At 35.2% G+C, this 15893-nt stretch overlaps 1 protein-coding gene across 2 annotated transcripts in view; it reads left to right on the top strand.

Annotated features, from left to right (window-relative positions):
• LOC136848077 (extracellular serine/threonine protein CG31145) overlaps positions 1–12447 on the top strand; it is a 694897-nt gene extending 682450 nt beyond the window's left edge. For both annotated transcript variants that reach the window (XM_067120254.1, XM_067120255.1), the window contains one exon: positions 5211–12447. In XM_067120254.1, the coding sequence (XP_066976355.1) occupies positions 5211–5403 (193 nt within the window). In that variant the 3' untranslated portion in view covers positions 5404–12447. The remainder of the gene's footprint in view (positions 1–5210) is intronic.
• Positions 12448–15893: the final 3446 nt, after the last annotated feature.

Here is a 15893-nt window from a genome sequence, read left to right as displayed (position 1 = left end):
AAATATTAGAAATTAAAGTGTGATGTTGTAGCAACATGTAGTATTTAAAAAACAATACAAAAAAAGTTACATATCAAATGGTACCTTGGAATCCAAAACCTTGAAAGGAACAACTTGAGACTTGGTAGCAATATAGAGTTATCAGCTATTGATCTAAGAAAGAATATAAAAATCTATAGTTCATGAGAAGAAATCTTGCCCTAGTATCTTCATGAAGTTACCTTACAATCCCAGGAATGTAAAGGCCATGAAAAAAATTAAGCAATTAATATGCAAGAAAACTGTAACAAAGGATCCAACAATAAGAAACTATATACAGTAGTACCTCTGCGCTAAGACAGATATTGATACAAAAATACAGTATACAAAAAATAAATTAATAAAACAATGATGAAAACGAATAAAAAACATAGTGAATAGACTTGAACAAAACATCAAGTAGATAAAAGGACAAAGTTCAACAGCAAAATAACAATGTTAATCCCAAACTAAACCTGAAGAAATTCGTCCAGTCATAAGAACACCAAGCTGTGTATTGCAGTTAGGGAAAAAAGTGCACACAGAAATTGAATGGTGTCCTCTATTCACCTACATAAAGGAAGAAAATGCGTGCTCAATAGGTAATGAACATGTCTTTGGAATCCACCACAGCCCTCAATGTAGATGCCACAAATGTTTCATTAACAAACCTAAATCACTTCCCACTGTTGTTGAACAATACATATAATCCGATTGACAACTGTATTAACAATAATACATCATGAATAAGTATAATTTAGGAACTGACAGATATGGGCCTTCAATGTGCAGTACATTAAAAACAAAACTATGAAGCTAACTTTAGCCAGAAAAATAACTGATCAATTTTTAGAGCAAATAAAAATTTTTTGAATATTTAGAATTTTTTAAAAATTCTACATCTGGCTTTAGACCAAGAATCTCTTTTCAGAAGCATGGGGATATAGTTATCATAGTAATGACAAAACCATCTAATTATAGAACAGTCATTCCATATGAAAAACAGTCTAATACCCATTAGCCAAAACTGTAAAATTTTTAGACTCTATCTTCAATACACACTTTAACTGGGAAGCACAGTGCATGCATGAAAGCTAAATATAAGAGTGCATTAATCTTTTTAATCTTTGTAAAAAGCTGCCTTTCAACCTGTGGAGCTGACAGATCAACCCTGATGTTATTGTATAAAGGAACTGTTCTATCACTGTCATGAAAATTGTCATCTTTTCCCTTAACTGTATAAGGTTACATGTGTAAAATGGCGTCTCTCCACTCTTCTCTGTCGTGTGCTCTTTCTGCCCAACTCCTATCTGGCATAGGTCTTCATCCAACCCTGTTCTCTGTGATTTCCTCAGGCTTCCTAAAGTTCTTAATCTTGATTTGGTATTTATAAAAATTATGCTATAAAACCAAGCACTGGGGTATTTTCAACCATTCAGTGCTTGAGTTAGTGAAAAGAGGGAGTTTGAGTGCTTGCACAGAAAGACAAAAGAAAACAGGCAGGAATGGAGGGAATAAGGCTAAAATCTGGGTGCAGTTAGGGGCCAAAGGGATGCTTCAGACAACTTTTAGTACAGTAGTGCCTACAGAGGACTTAGTCTTGCTACTTCAGTATATCCACTACTTTTCTGGCCAGCTGTTCCTCATCCTTTCTCACTACATATCCAAGCCATCTCAAACTTTAATGTATCTCATTTCAAACCCCTTGATACCACATCTTCCCAGTCCTCATTCGTATGCAACCTCCCAACTGTATGCAAGTGATGCGTATTAACATTACCTTCTCCAAATCTCCATTTTCCATATCAGTTCCCTGTTTCAGCTGCATAGAGTAATACAGTATAGGCCTCATGTACCCAGTGTACAGTAAGTCTACTCTCTACTAACGGGATATTTTTATTCACCAGTACAGTAATCTAGCCTTCTCTCACCATTTCATCCATGTTGCCTTCTCAACCCCTGCTTCACAGTCCTTGTGACCTTACATCTCTCATAACAGGGTTTTCTACTTCTTTCTCATCTCTATTTGATCTTATACAGTAATGCATTTAGACATAAATAATCTATTTCATATATTTTTTTTAAAACATGACCACTTCTTTTGACACTATCTGCTACATTCATCACCCACAACAACCACATAGCCAATTTTTTTACTGTACTTTTTCCTTTGCTTTCTTTTGTCACAATAAGCTTTGTTTTGCTCACATTGATGGTTTTCAGTCCTCTTTTTCAGTTCCACTCGTATGCCTTTTAAACATCTCCATCACCTCTTCCTCAGATTCTGCGGTTAACACTGGGTCATCTGCATAAGGCAGTCTCAAAGACCCATTCTTATGCACTCCTTTGTAACTTGTCCCTTATTGGACACCAATGTTTATCTCAAGTTGTTCTTATAAATTTGCCAGTCTTCAGTCTACATCAGTGTTAAGGCAAACCAGTATCACCAGCTTAATGAGGGTTTCTTATGATGCTTGCCACTGTCTTTGCTCAAGATCTGTCATGATAGAGTAATATCACTAGCTTAATGAGTGTTTTTGGCACTTTTTGCCTTTGTTAGGCCATCTTGGTACTCTGTCAAGTGCCCTCTTCAAGATTCACAAATATGTGGTATATTCCCTTCTTTGCCATAGTTGCTACACCATCAAGACTGCTTCTGTTGTTGATACCTCTAACAAAGTCAAACAATAATCAGTTTTAACCGTTTTTCTCAGCCCCTCCTTGGCACAATTTCCGTTATTTTCAAAACATTTAAAATAGTCATTCCTCTATAATTTTGAACTTGCAGTGCATTCTTTTTTCCTTTGCAAATCATTACCATAAGGTCTTTTCCCATTCTTATGGTCTTATATCTGCCTCTCAGGGTTTTTATATAGTTTAGTAAGCTCATGGATGACTGGCTCTCTGCCTATTTTATCAAGTCCTTTGTTATTCTGGATGGTCGTAGAACTTGACCATTCTTCATCTTCCTGAAGGCCCTTTCAACTTTTTCAGGTGATTTGGTCTCTGTTGGTCCTTTTTTCATACCTATATCCTCTTGTTCATGTTCACTTGCATCATTCAGATTTTCAAAATGCTGCTTCCATCAACCCAGTATCACTGTTTTTAACTTTTAATGTGAACCTTTTTCATCTTTATAAACTTTTATGCCTCTTCCCATCCACTTTAACCTGAATGTTTTCTCTCTCTCCATTGTGCAATGTTGAGATACTGATTCCATTCTTCCCTAATTCTCCTGTATGCCCTTCCACTTGCCTTCTAGTCTCCCATCTCTTTTCATCATCAGTTCTCTTTACTTCAGGGGTGAAACATGAAATGAGTTCAGTCCATTTCTCTGTCTTCTGTGTGTACTGCCTGACCTCCCAAGAGGTATAGGTCTTTATATACAGTATCCCCTTTCTCTGTAATTACTTGGGCCCTCCTACAGGTCTGCATCCTGCTACTTCCATAATATCTCCGTTTCATCCGTGCTGCTGATCTCTCAATTCCTGCAATCTAGTATGTCCTCAAGACAAAAAAAAAAAAAAAATGCTCGGCCTCTTCTAAGGCCTGCCCATTCATCAAAACAGTTCTGAACTCCCCTTCTGTTTCTTTTGGGCATCAAAAATCTTAATCTATACTGTACGTATTTTGTAATCCTGATCACCTCTTGTTACTCTATATTACATTCAATAGAGATCACACACAACTCAAAATAACCAGTGACCCTAGGAGTTATCTGTAGGCCTTCTGAATTGTTGTCGCGGAATTTGTTGCCCAACAAGAAATGAAGTAGTGTTGAAATGTGTTGGAGCTTTGCTCACCTAGGCATTAAAGAAAATATTCCTGTTGATAAAGCAAAGCTGCAACTATATGATAAAATCAGATAACTGTTCCTTTCAACCTGTGATTTTTTTACTATTGCTAAAGCCATCTTTAATAAATGGCAGGCATTATGGAATTAATGATCCTAAGGCTTATTGAAACCACTTTGGATTATGGAAATCTTCATTTGAAAGAGATGACTCATAGGTTAATAACCCACAACCCACATAAACCAGTCTCACTATGCAGAATCAGACTCTTAGCACATTTCATTTGACGTCCAGTTTTCTGCTAATAGCAAAGAACAAATCCCTAAAAGAAATTTTGTTAGAATCTAAAACATTTTCAGTTTATCAAATCATTCAAGTTGGAAGTTGTAATATGGCCAGTTAAAGTACTCTGGTAAAAGTATTAATAATAAAAATACACTTAATAATTTGGACTAGAAAATTAAAGGAGTCTTGAAACTTTAGTGTATTTTTCTAAATACCAGTTTTAGCAATTTGGTATCATAATTATAAATTCATTCAGTGAGACCCCAAGTCTCATTTCTAGACTCTTAGGGCTCAACCAAAGGATTTTTCTTCAAATAAAGAGGTAAAAATGGGATTTTGATGTAAGTCTGCAAAGACAGTCAGCTAGGTAAGAAGAAACCAAAAGATACTGATAAAGAGTAAAGGGCAGAAAGCACTGCAGCAGGACTGTGGGGTGGTACAGAGAACCTTAATATCATCACTACTCTGTAAGTGGTGCCTCCCTGTCAGGTATTTCTAGCATAAGGTATCTAACAACTTTAATGACAAACTGAAGAGAGAGAATAATAACAAACAAAAAATGCGACGAAGTGCCTTCGACGCAACCGAGTTTTATAAGAAGCCGCTACAGCATATAATCAAGGCCACCAAAAATAGATCTATCTTTAGGTGGTTTTGGTGTAATACTGTATGAGCCACAGCCCATGAAACTTTAACCACGGCCAGGTAGTGGCCTGTCCTATACCATTGTCTGAAGCACGATTATGGTTAAATTTAACCTTTTTTAAAATCAAAACTACTAAGGCTAGAGGGCTGCAATGTGGTATATTTAATGAGGGGCGGGTGGATGATCAACATACCAATTTGCAGCCCTCTAACCTCATTAGTTCTTAAGATCTGAGGGCGGACAGAAAAAAAAAAGGGTGGAGAAACAAAGCTGGCACAATAGTTTTCTTGTACAGAAAACTAAAAGTGGTGTTGCCTATCATTTGCCTTATGCATGATGAGCATAATCACTCCAGTATTTTTTTTTTTTTTTTTTTTTTTTTTTCTCAAGCTCATACATTTGTAGCTGTTTTTAAAATGTAACCTGAACTCCAAGTAGGAGATTTATTTATCTTTTTCTTATTGCAGGTTCCACCGTGGCCCTCAGCACCTGAGTGATGCCATGAGGTCTTCTATGAGTGTTGATCCAATCACCCCTATCCTTTGGGAGCCTCATTTGGTGGCTTTGGACCGAAGAGTGAACATTGTTCTTCAAATAGTGCGAGAGTGTGTGGAGAAGGCTCAGGATCCTTTACATGTAATAGTGAATGATTTCCATTAGCTAAACATCTTACATTAATATTTGTAGCAAATACCATGTACCATTGTACATGACTGCTACATGAATAGTCTGATGTAGATCCAGAACACTTTGCACTGAACTGTTCAGTGACAGTGAAATGTGTACACCTGTGTAGTATAAAAACTGCTTTGCATAACTGTATGCAATACGCTGACCAGCTGTATCCTGGTATAGTGCATAATGGCTTAGTACAAGGAAAAAATGCTTTGTATCAGTGCACAAGGAACCAGAGGCATGGTGGGAAGTGCAAAATTCAGTGCATTGCAGATTCTACATTGGAATTGTATATCTTAATGGCTAATTGTGTTAAACGTTCAAGTGTATGCTTTAGGTGATGGGTGTAGCTCTTTCAGGGTGTGGTGGGGTCAGCTCTAAATTCTGACTGGATGTTCATATTGCATCCCAAGTAATTGCTAAGAAGTCCAGCTCAACAGAAAGTGAATTTAGTTCAGAAAAACTGAATAGTTGTTCATGACATTGTTATTCTTTATTTGCAGTCATATATTGGTATATACCAAATCCAGTTACACCTATTGGTTTAAATTTTACCCAGGAGTTTTAATATTAATTAACTAGCTGAATTCGACATGTCAAGTTTACAGAGAAAAACAGTAAAATGTGATAAAATACAGTAATTACAAACAGCCTTCTGTGAAATAATTATTGTACGTCTCGAGTGAAAATGAAGGTGTAGTTCATGTAGTGGTGCACATTTAAACAGGTGCTAATTTAACGCATATAGCATAATGCTTAATGTCAGCCAGACTGAAAATACAGTACAGTACAGTAATGTGGCTGACTTGTTAGCCTCTACAGGTACCTTTGTTTAGCAGTTAGATATTGTAAAATAAAAAAAAAAAAAAAGCCAAGTTTTATAAAATTCTATAGTTAGTAGTATACAGTCCATTCTGCTATAACAGACTATTATGGAGTTGAAATATAAATCTATGTATAAAATAAGGGAAGTTGTTTTAACAAAATTCAGTTTGCAGATATATGTATTTTGTCAACAGAATCCAGAGCTCAAGGTATTTGATCATGTTTAGATGAAAGTAGTACTGCCTAGTAAATTTTGAAATTATTAGCAGACAGAATTGGGAATTGATACCTTGCTCATTTCATAAAAGTAATGTTGGATTCTGGAAAACTTGTTGTGAACAGCCAGAGAATTTCACTTTTAAAGGACTTTTTTTTTTTAATAACACTCAGCGTTTGTCATATTATTTATAGGATATACATATATGTTTTAAGATACTGTTGATAACACCATTCCAAAATTGGCAGTGCACACAGATCATTCATTTTCTGGCTGTAGTGTTCTACTTTGGTTTTGAAACTGAATAGTTTGGCTGTAGCAGAGGAGACTGTATGTAAATCAAGAGAATTATTTATAATTTTTAAATCATTGTACAGATTTAAATTGTTTTGACAATTTTAATGAAAGACATTTGGGAAAATTGTATTTTTTTATAGTTGTGTTAACTGCTTATTTATTGTTGCACTCGGTAAAGAACTATGTTCACGCTATTGTTGGTTGTATGAAAGGGAATTTAGCATTTTAATTTCATGTGTGTACACAGTTTAAGTGTAAATTTATTTTAAGGCCCTATGAAGAAAAAATGAAGTGGGCGCATTATCTGTGTAGGCTATAAGAACTTTCTTTTTATCGCAGAAAATTTTGTATGAAAATGCATTGCACAAATGACCATTTTTATTAAAGTGTTTTTTGTCTGCCTTCCTTTCACTAAAAGAAGGCTGAAGTTGTTGGTTGAAAGTTGACCCCTGAAGTGATGTTTATCACAGTTAACAGCTTTGCTGTTTGTCTTTTCAATTTCTCTTAAGCACTGTTTTCAAACAAACCTTCACTACATAGCATATTTTATTTCCTTTTTACTGTATACAGTATTCAGTGTTATGCATCTGATTTAATTTAATGGTTGCATTTTACACTACAGAAACTCCAGTGAGATTGAGATTTCCTTAACCCAGTAGGCTGCTATTTGCAGATATTGTGTGTTTACTGTTAGTTTGGCAGACATAGATTTATTGGTACACTGTGATATATGTTGTTTAAAAAAATCTGGAGTCAAGTCATTTTGATTTCTCTGAAATAGTGTTAACAGCAGATAGTACTGAGTACAGTACTGTAATGACTAGTGCTGTACTCCAAAATGAAATAGTTTTCAAAACGAATGTTAATTATATTTAATACCAATCTCTATTAATGCAGGAAAATACAAATATATTGCCTACACCTTTATATTTTGTTTTTAAATCAGACTATTAATGAGTAATACTCAGTTAAGTTTGAAAGCTGCTCAGCTATATACTATATTTGAATGTTATGCTAAAAACTGAAGTACATTCCATTATTGCACTGCATAAATGGTGATCTGCCAATCATCTGAAATATGTAATGCATTACACTGCACCAGTTTGCATTGGCTCTGTGAAATGTAGAAAAAAATTTGAGACATGTATGTGTATTAAAGCTCTGACTTATAGAAAAACAAAGCAAATCTGAAGTATTTTCTGTTTACTAATTTATATATACCATGCATACAATTTATTTCATAGGAAGCATCATGTATTGACATTCCTAATATAAACATTTTTTTTTATTTGGAGGTAGGTTATGTCCAGTTATTCCATGTGGCATAACGTGTAAAACTGCAACCTAAGGAAATGTGGTCCAAATGCCATATATTTTTATATGCATTATCTTCATAGTATATGGTTCTGAACAAACATGTTGAAACATTCTACCACAGACTGTACATAATACTGTAGTAGGTTATAATTATTGCTAAAGATGCATATAAAAGTACAGCATAGCGACTTGCACAGTTGTGAGAAATGCTGTGTAACAGCTTAAATCTTGAGTAACTCATATTTTAGACCATATTGTTAACAAATGACAACCTGAAAATTATTTATTTACATTTTGCATAGATTATATTTTGTGATATACAAAATCAACTCTTGCTAAAGTTGTTCTCGTAAATTAACTATAAAATCAGTATAGGTATATGTTTGTGTTGCATAGTTTCCACAGTTGCACAATAAACCCAGAGTTTAGTTAAAAAAAAAATTACCTCTAAGTGTTATTTGTATATTTACACACACACACACACACACACAAAGAAATGTATATTGGCTATCAAATTCTTTAAGAAAAGCTGTAGGTGCGAGTCACTGTGCAGTTAGCCTGGGTGTAGAACTCTCTCTCACCAAGATAGACATTATCTTAGGGTAGTAAATAATGTTGAACCAGTGTGTGTTAAATGCAGGACAAGTTCTGTATTTAAAGCAGTGTCCTAGGCAACAAGGGCTGTGATAAAAAGATTTTACTTTCCTTAAACCATTAACAAAGAATAAATTTTTGACTTAGGTTTAATGAAACAGCTTAAATGTATTAGAAAACTTTGTGATGTAATTCTTCAAAATTGTAGCTGTTAAATATAAAGTGCCAAGCTCTCATGTATTACATATAATTATTTTATGTACTATATGGTATAGTATGTAAAGATGTGTACAAGCTTTCCTTGCACTTATATGTAGGTATGGTAATTATGTGGTGCAATTGCATTTCTGAATTTATAAAGATTGCTCCTGTGTGTTTTAAGAACACACATCTTTCTTACTGAAGCCAAGTTTCTGTAAATTCCTGAGTACCAGTCTTTTTACACAACCAAATCTGACTGCTATTCTTAATATATTTTTTGGCATCCAAATGTCTTACATAAACGTAATGCTGAAAATTCTGAAAATTTGACATTAAAATGTTAGTTCTTAACAGGAAAACAAATCTGGGTGAAAGCAAGTCTTCACTTATTTGTTACTGATTAACTGCCATCAAATGCCATGGAAAATATTTTATTTATATAATCATCATCTCATTAACCTGCCATTTTAAGTAATGTACCACTTTAAAGGAAAAATATTAAGTTAGAAATTACAGTGATGGCTAGGTGTAAGTACTGAGACCATTTATTAAATCAGTGATTAAAAAGTTATCCATTGATACTATAGAAATGATTTACCAACCAGAGCATTAAAATAAATTCTAGGAAAAGCGATTCGATCTCTTTAACAAATTATCACGAGCAGCAGTTAGGACTGTGTAAGAAGGCTTAGTTGTGCATATGTGTGGCAGAACACTTAGCTTTTTGTCTTTCATTTTTTAAGAGTTTATGAACATCTTGTGATAGCTTTAATTTGTCATTCAAGTGGTTTGATGTTTTTGTAAGTTTTGGTAGAAAGCAATGCCATAACTACTGGATTAAATTTAGTGTAGAAAACTCAATCTTGCTTGCTTTCAGGGGTTTTCATTATGTTCAGATTGATTTAAAATTCTGAAAGATAATGCCAAATCACTTGACATGTTCTAAATATGTTAAAGACTAATCACAAGGAATTTCACTTTACTTAGGAATGTGCAAGTATTGTGCTGTATTGTGTAGATGTGTTCCATGTGGAGTGGTTTTTTGTTTCTAAATTCAACAGAAAGCACATTCAGTAAAGTTATAAAGTGTAGTGATTAAAAGTTATGAAAATTGAGAATTGCATGGTATTTGATGTGCATTTATAGTCGACAGGTGCAATAGAAAGTGTTGCCACCAGGCCTCCCCTTTCCCTCCTTAAGTCAGTCTTCCATATGACACCATGTACTGTATTAGTTAATTTTACATAAAGGGGAAATGCAGTTATTCGTGTTCCTTCTTTCCATCGGTGGAATGGTTAATAAAAAATTTACAGGGACACAGGAGATATTTATGGAAAGTTTTACTCTATTACTATAACACTTTTGCATAGCTATATTGCTTACAATGTAATTCTGGATGTTTAAAAAGTAAGTAGACATCTTTCTCAATAACCATAGTTATGATGTTGTGAACATCCCAAATAAAACTCATTAATGCTTCTTTCAGCATTATTGGATAATACAGGGTACCTAGGTGTCATGTTTAAAAGTATTATAAGAATTCAGCTAATTGCTATGGTTTGTGGGTCAATTAACAGTGTGTTATTGCAGAAAGATCTATACTTCAATAAAACATAAGGTCAAATAGGCATCATTAAATGTGAAGCCAGTGATGAAACATGAAGATAAAGGTATAAAAGTTGAAATGGGTATCAACTCTTCGACTTTGGGTTTTTTAAATACTGTCTTGTCCAAAATAGTTTGTAAAAATACATGTTATACAAATTTTCCAGTTCTCCTTTTTTTAATGATACTGAAGTTGAAGTACGTAACATACATTCTACTTCACTTTTAAATTTCTTAAGGTTAAACTTATACTAATATGGCAACAGTTAGTAATAACTATTTACAATTCAAACTTTGCAACTTCATGTTGGTTAGAAGTACTTGGTAAGTTTTAGAACCAAGAGTCATACTGTCTGTACGAGAATGTTGTCAGTATAACAACTAAATTACAATAACAGAAAATTCTGCCATGTGAACGAAACACTTTCAAGGTAAATTTCTGAAAGTTAATGAAGTTTCATGACATGCACATTCAAACAAAAGCATTGTCTAGGAAAATCTTCCTGACTACGAGAGGCCCATCAGGGACTATTATTGGTCTATAAAATTACCATGTAAAAATTTTTATTTAAAATTACCTTGTAAAGGATTAAGTAGAAATCTAACGAATCCTTTTTATTATTAGTTTTATCCAAAATATTTAAGATTGTTTTTTCCTTTACTCTTTAATTACTTGGTAATATGCACAGTAACTGCCAAGACTCTGGGCAGTAGTTCAAGAAACTTTATTTTGTGGATGGCTAAAGCTTTCATTGATTGTACATATGCAAATGAATATGGGTGTGACAGAAATTCACATATAAATTCTGTGTTCATTATAGCTACTATTGATTTATGAAGAAAATCTTAGAGTTCCTGTTAATTATTTCAGGTTAATAGTACATTCTAAACTTTCAAGAATTTGGACTGGTAAAAGTAAATTGTAATGTAATCTGGGCTTAGTTAAAAATATTGTTTTACTTATTACAATGTATGATGGAAAAAAATAAAAGTACATTAAACTTATTTGCAGGGTGCTGTGCTAAGCTAAAAATTTATATTGTATCTTAAGTATCTTTGGCTTATGTTACATAATGCTGGAAAATATTGTATGTGTGCAGGGTACCTTTTTCTTATTCCTGATTGGTATGGCAGTAGCAAAGATGTTCATGATATTGCTATTTTAAAGACCTATAGAGGATGAAAAATAGTCGATTTACATAAAACAATTTCTTTGTAAAAATCATAACCAAATAATTGTTTTAATTTTCACAGTCAGCCTTAAACCAGAGACTAAAGCTTTGTGAAAAACTAAATCTGATAAAAGAATAGCTGAGTATGTCAGGATATCATTGTAATTTTTATATTACCCATCATCAAAATAATAAAGGGTAGCTTATTAATAGCTGTGAAATACTGTACAGTAATGGATTAATTACTGAAAGTGATGTCAACTGCATCTTTCAAGAGAATTTGACACAGTCTCTATTAATAAACAAGTAAAAGAATAGTTATCATTGCACATTAAAGAAAAAATTAACCAACGACAAATTTGTAAGCACTGAGATCATTAATCAATCTTCTGTTGTAGCATATACCCAGACTTACATTGTAGAGCTTATGTGCAAATTTGATGTTTTCTGTCCTTTGTGAAAACTTTATATTTTTATATGATTTTCAGATTTTAAAAATCTGTGGAACAGAGAAGCCCATGTAACAGCTTAAAATATTAACACTGCTCCTTTGTTTTTGAATCATACATTTTTCACACTGCTGTTTTTTCTTCGACTTCTCACACTTTTCTTCAAGTTCCTCATTTTATATTTTCCAATGCAATTTGTTAAGAACTTAATTAATTCTTGGGAGTTAACTTGCAAGAGAAGGGCTTAGGAATTTGTAAAATATAAATTTTTTTATTTTGCTCTAGTCTGTATGATTGGTTGTGAGATGGAGATGTAAAAAATGAAATATATACTGTAGTAATATACAACAAATGAGTGTTTCATTTTTCCATTTTAGTTAGCTTTCTAGTTTGCCAAGCATTTTGCTTGCTCTCTCAAGTATTGTTATTTTACATTCAGTGAAAATGTGATGTTGAGAAAGACAATACAAGCCACAGCCTTACATTTATCAATAATGCAAGTGTACCTATTTCCTCCTGCCACTTCCCTTGCATCAGTGGGAGACTTATTCTTGACCTATCTTTTAACTCTCAGGAGCTGTATATTAAAATTTATGAAAGAGTTTGGTTAACAACTCCAAACCACCCCAGGTTTCCCGACTAAAAATCTGACTGCAGAATTCTTTAGGGCCACATGCTGCTTTTATGGCTTAAGTTTTCCAGCATGGTGTATTCCTTGTAAACTTTACCCGAGACTACGAGGACATGAGCAGATAACAAAACTGAATTGCAGGAACAAAGATTTTTCACCATGCAATCTCTCACAAAGCGATTTGACTGTGGAATGAACTAACTATGAGCTCTGATGCTAGGTCATAAGCAGGTCTCAAAGAACAGAACAATATTACAAATTTTTAAATTAATATTTTTCCTGCAATAAAAACCAGTTCATAAATGGAGTTTCTTGCGTCCCTGTTGGAGTCATAAACCCTCGTGATGACTTACCTCAACCAGAAAGGAGATAGTGTTCTTCAAGGCCAACTCCGTTTTTCCCTTATTGACAAGTCCCTTCCACACCTGGGTCTCAGGGAGGCTGTTCTCTTTAGGTAATGTCTTACGGCTCTCACCAGGCACAGCACCATCTTGTCTCCCCTAACAAAATCCTTCAGGGAGGGTATGGAGAATCTTTTGAACCTGAGGTCCGGGACTGAGGGTTCCTGGGTCTTGGCCACAAACTCTGGTACAAACTGCAGGGACAGGGAAGACCAGCCTTCAAGGTGGGGGATGACACATGAGAGGCAATGCAGCTCCCTGACCCTCTTGGTAGATGCAAGTGCCAAGAGGAACACAAGAACAGTCTTGAGGGTGCGGTCCCTGTCCGAGCACTGGCAAAGGGACTCGGAGGGGACTCCCCATAAGCTAGAGGGGCCCTTGGTGACTTCCAGCTGCAGTGCCTGCACCTCCCTTGGTGGGGACTTCTTCTGTAAGCCCCTGATGATGGCTGGCAGCTCCCAAGATATTGACAGGTTGTTTCCTCTTGGAGGGTGCAAGGGGTGCTCTGTACCCCTTGATGGCAGGAAGACCAGGGAGTCTGCTATCTCCTTCACAGATGTCTTTAGGCGGTCGTGATCCCTCTGACAACACCAATACTGTAACTATTCTGTTCACTTACCCTGGTAGACCCGATGAAGGAAGGTCTGAGGGTGTATGTGATGGCTGCTGCAAAGTCCTATCTTTTTTTTTTTTTTTTAATAAGTGAGATCTCTCTCTGTACTTCCCCTTACTTCTTTCTAATGAACACCATATTCTTTGGAAGCTTGAGTCAATGGCCCAATAATAATAATAATAATAGTAGTTAAAATAATAATTAAAATAATTATTACAATAATAAATAAAATAAATTAAAATAATAAAATAATTAAAATAAAATATGGTAATTAAAATAATAATAATTAAAATATAATTAAAAAATAATAGTAATTAAAATAATTAAAATAATAATAATCAAAATAATTAAAATAAAATACAGTAACAAAAAAAATTAAAATAACAATAAAATAATAATACTGTAATAATAATAATAAAACGGTAAAATAAAATAATAATAATAATAATAATAATAAGCAGATGTTGGTTAGCCCCCAACCACGAAGTAGGGGGCAGCTACATTTAGATGGTACCTTCTGCAACAGAAGGTTAAGGCTCCCTTGGGATGTCTATGAGAAGGCGCAGCAGGTCAACTTACCACTCAGCCTGTGGCCACAAGGGCACCACCAGGGTCATCCATAGGCCCTGGGACTGGTAGAGTTTAATATCTTTTGTAGTTGGCTGAACAGAGGAAAGGTGTACAAATCCATAATGTCCCATGGATGTTGGTAAGCATCTTGCATTGCCCTCCCTCTGGTCTGGTATCGGGGAACAGTACAGTAGCAACGTGGCATTGTGGCTGTCACGCACAGGTCTATTGTGGGGCCCTGCCACAGATTCAGCGGACTCTTTGCTACCTCCTGGTTTAGGGACCACTCCATCCTGATGACCTGGTCCTTCCTGCTGAGCTGGTCCACAACAATGAAACTTTTCCTCAGAATGTAGATGGCCAACAGTTCCGGGTCCAAGGAGGCTCACCTCTCATGCTTGGTCACTGACAGCTCCCACAGGTGGAGGAGACCTTCCGCCCTGCTTGTTGATATAAGCTACAACCTCTTTCATTTCAAGGAGAACCGTGTGTTCCTCTCACTCTTTGGTGCCCCACATCCCTGAAATGCACTCTCCACTGAGGTGTGTGCCCCACCCTTTTTAGGAGACATCGGAGAATACCAGCATGTCTGGTGCAACTTGCTGAGGGGGCACTCCCAACTTCAGGTTGGCTGGGTCTCTCCACCAAGTTAGATCCACCTCACCTTGTGTGTCGCTTTCATGGGCTGCGACGGGTCCTTCTCTAGTCAGCGCCAGGTCTCTTTCATTTGCCATTGGAGGGATTCGAGGTGTGCTCTGCACTTCAGAACAAGTTTCTCAAGGAAGACTGGGTTGGTCCAACAGGATTTGCCACTTGGCTGGTGGGGATGTCTCGGAGAGGAAGTGGAGAGAGATGTCCATCAGTTTGGCTATCCCCTACTGTGAAGGGAAAGGTTAACCAGTTGTGTGTCCTACCTCATGTCTAAGTATTTGATTTTTGTCTTTGACTAACTTGGACTTAGCGAGATTCACCACAATGCCCAAAATCAGACACTGGTTTAGCACCATGTCCCTCGCTACCTCATCAAATGGAAATTCAGATGTAACGAATTCACCTATCTCAATGAAACAAAAAGCAAATGAAAGCTAAATAAATTGTCTACAAAACTGTAGAGTTTTTTTTTACTTTGTCCCAAAAATATTTTTGGGATTTATTTTTCCACAAAATTAATCCAAGATTTTTCAAAAATCAAAAAATATTTGCAAAAAAAAAAAAATTTTAAAAATCAAAAAACGCTCTATTACTTTATTCTAATCTATAATACCTGTCTACCACATAAATTTCAGCTCTTAGCTTGCAATAGTTATGGCTGAGTTCTTTTAAGAATTTTGGGGGGTGGGGTACCAGCGAATGGGGGCGAGAAGGAAAATATGAATACTGACCTTTTCGCTAAACATAAACTAACCAATGGCCAAAATTTCAAACTGATTCATGCAAAAAAAACCAGTTATTAATAAAAAAAAAATTCTCAAACGCTCCCCTTAAGTATTCATTGAATTTTGTGGTCAATGGTTTGTCTATGAAAATTACGACTGTGAAGGGTGACCAGAATTATGAAATATTTTACTGAACATTCTCAAGGA

The sequence above is a fragment of the Macrobrachium rosenbergii genome, chromosome 18 (assembly GCF_040412425.1).
Source record: "Macrobrachium rosenbergii isolate ZJJX-2024 chromosome 18, ASM4041242v1, whole genome shotgun sequence".
NCBI classification, from domain to species: domain Eukaryota; kingdom Metazoa; phylum Arthropoda; class Malacostraca; order Decapoda; family Palaemonidae; genus Macrobrachium; species Macrobrachium rosenbergii.
Note: the sequence above shows the minus strand (reverse complement) of the source record. Positions and strands in the feature narration are given on the sequence as shown.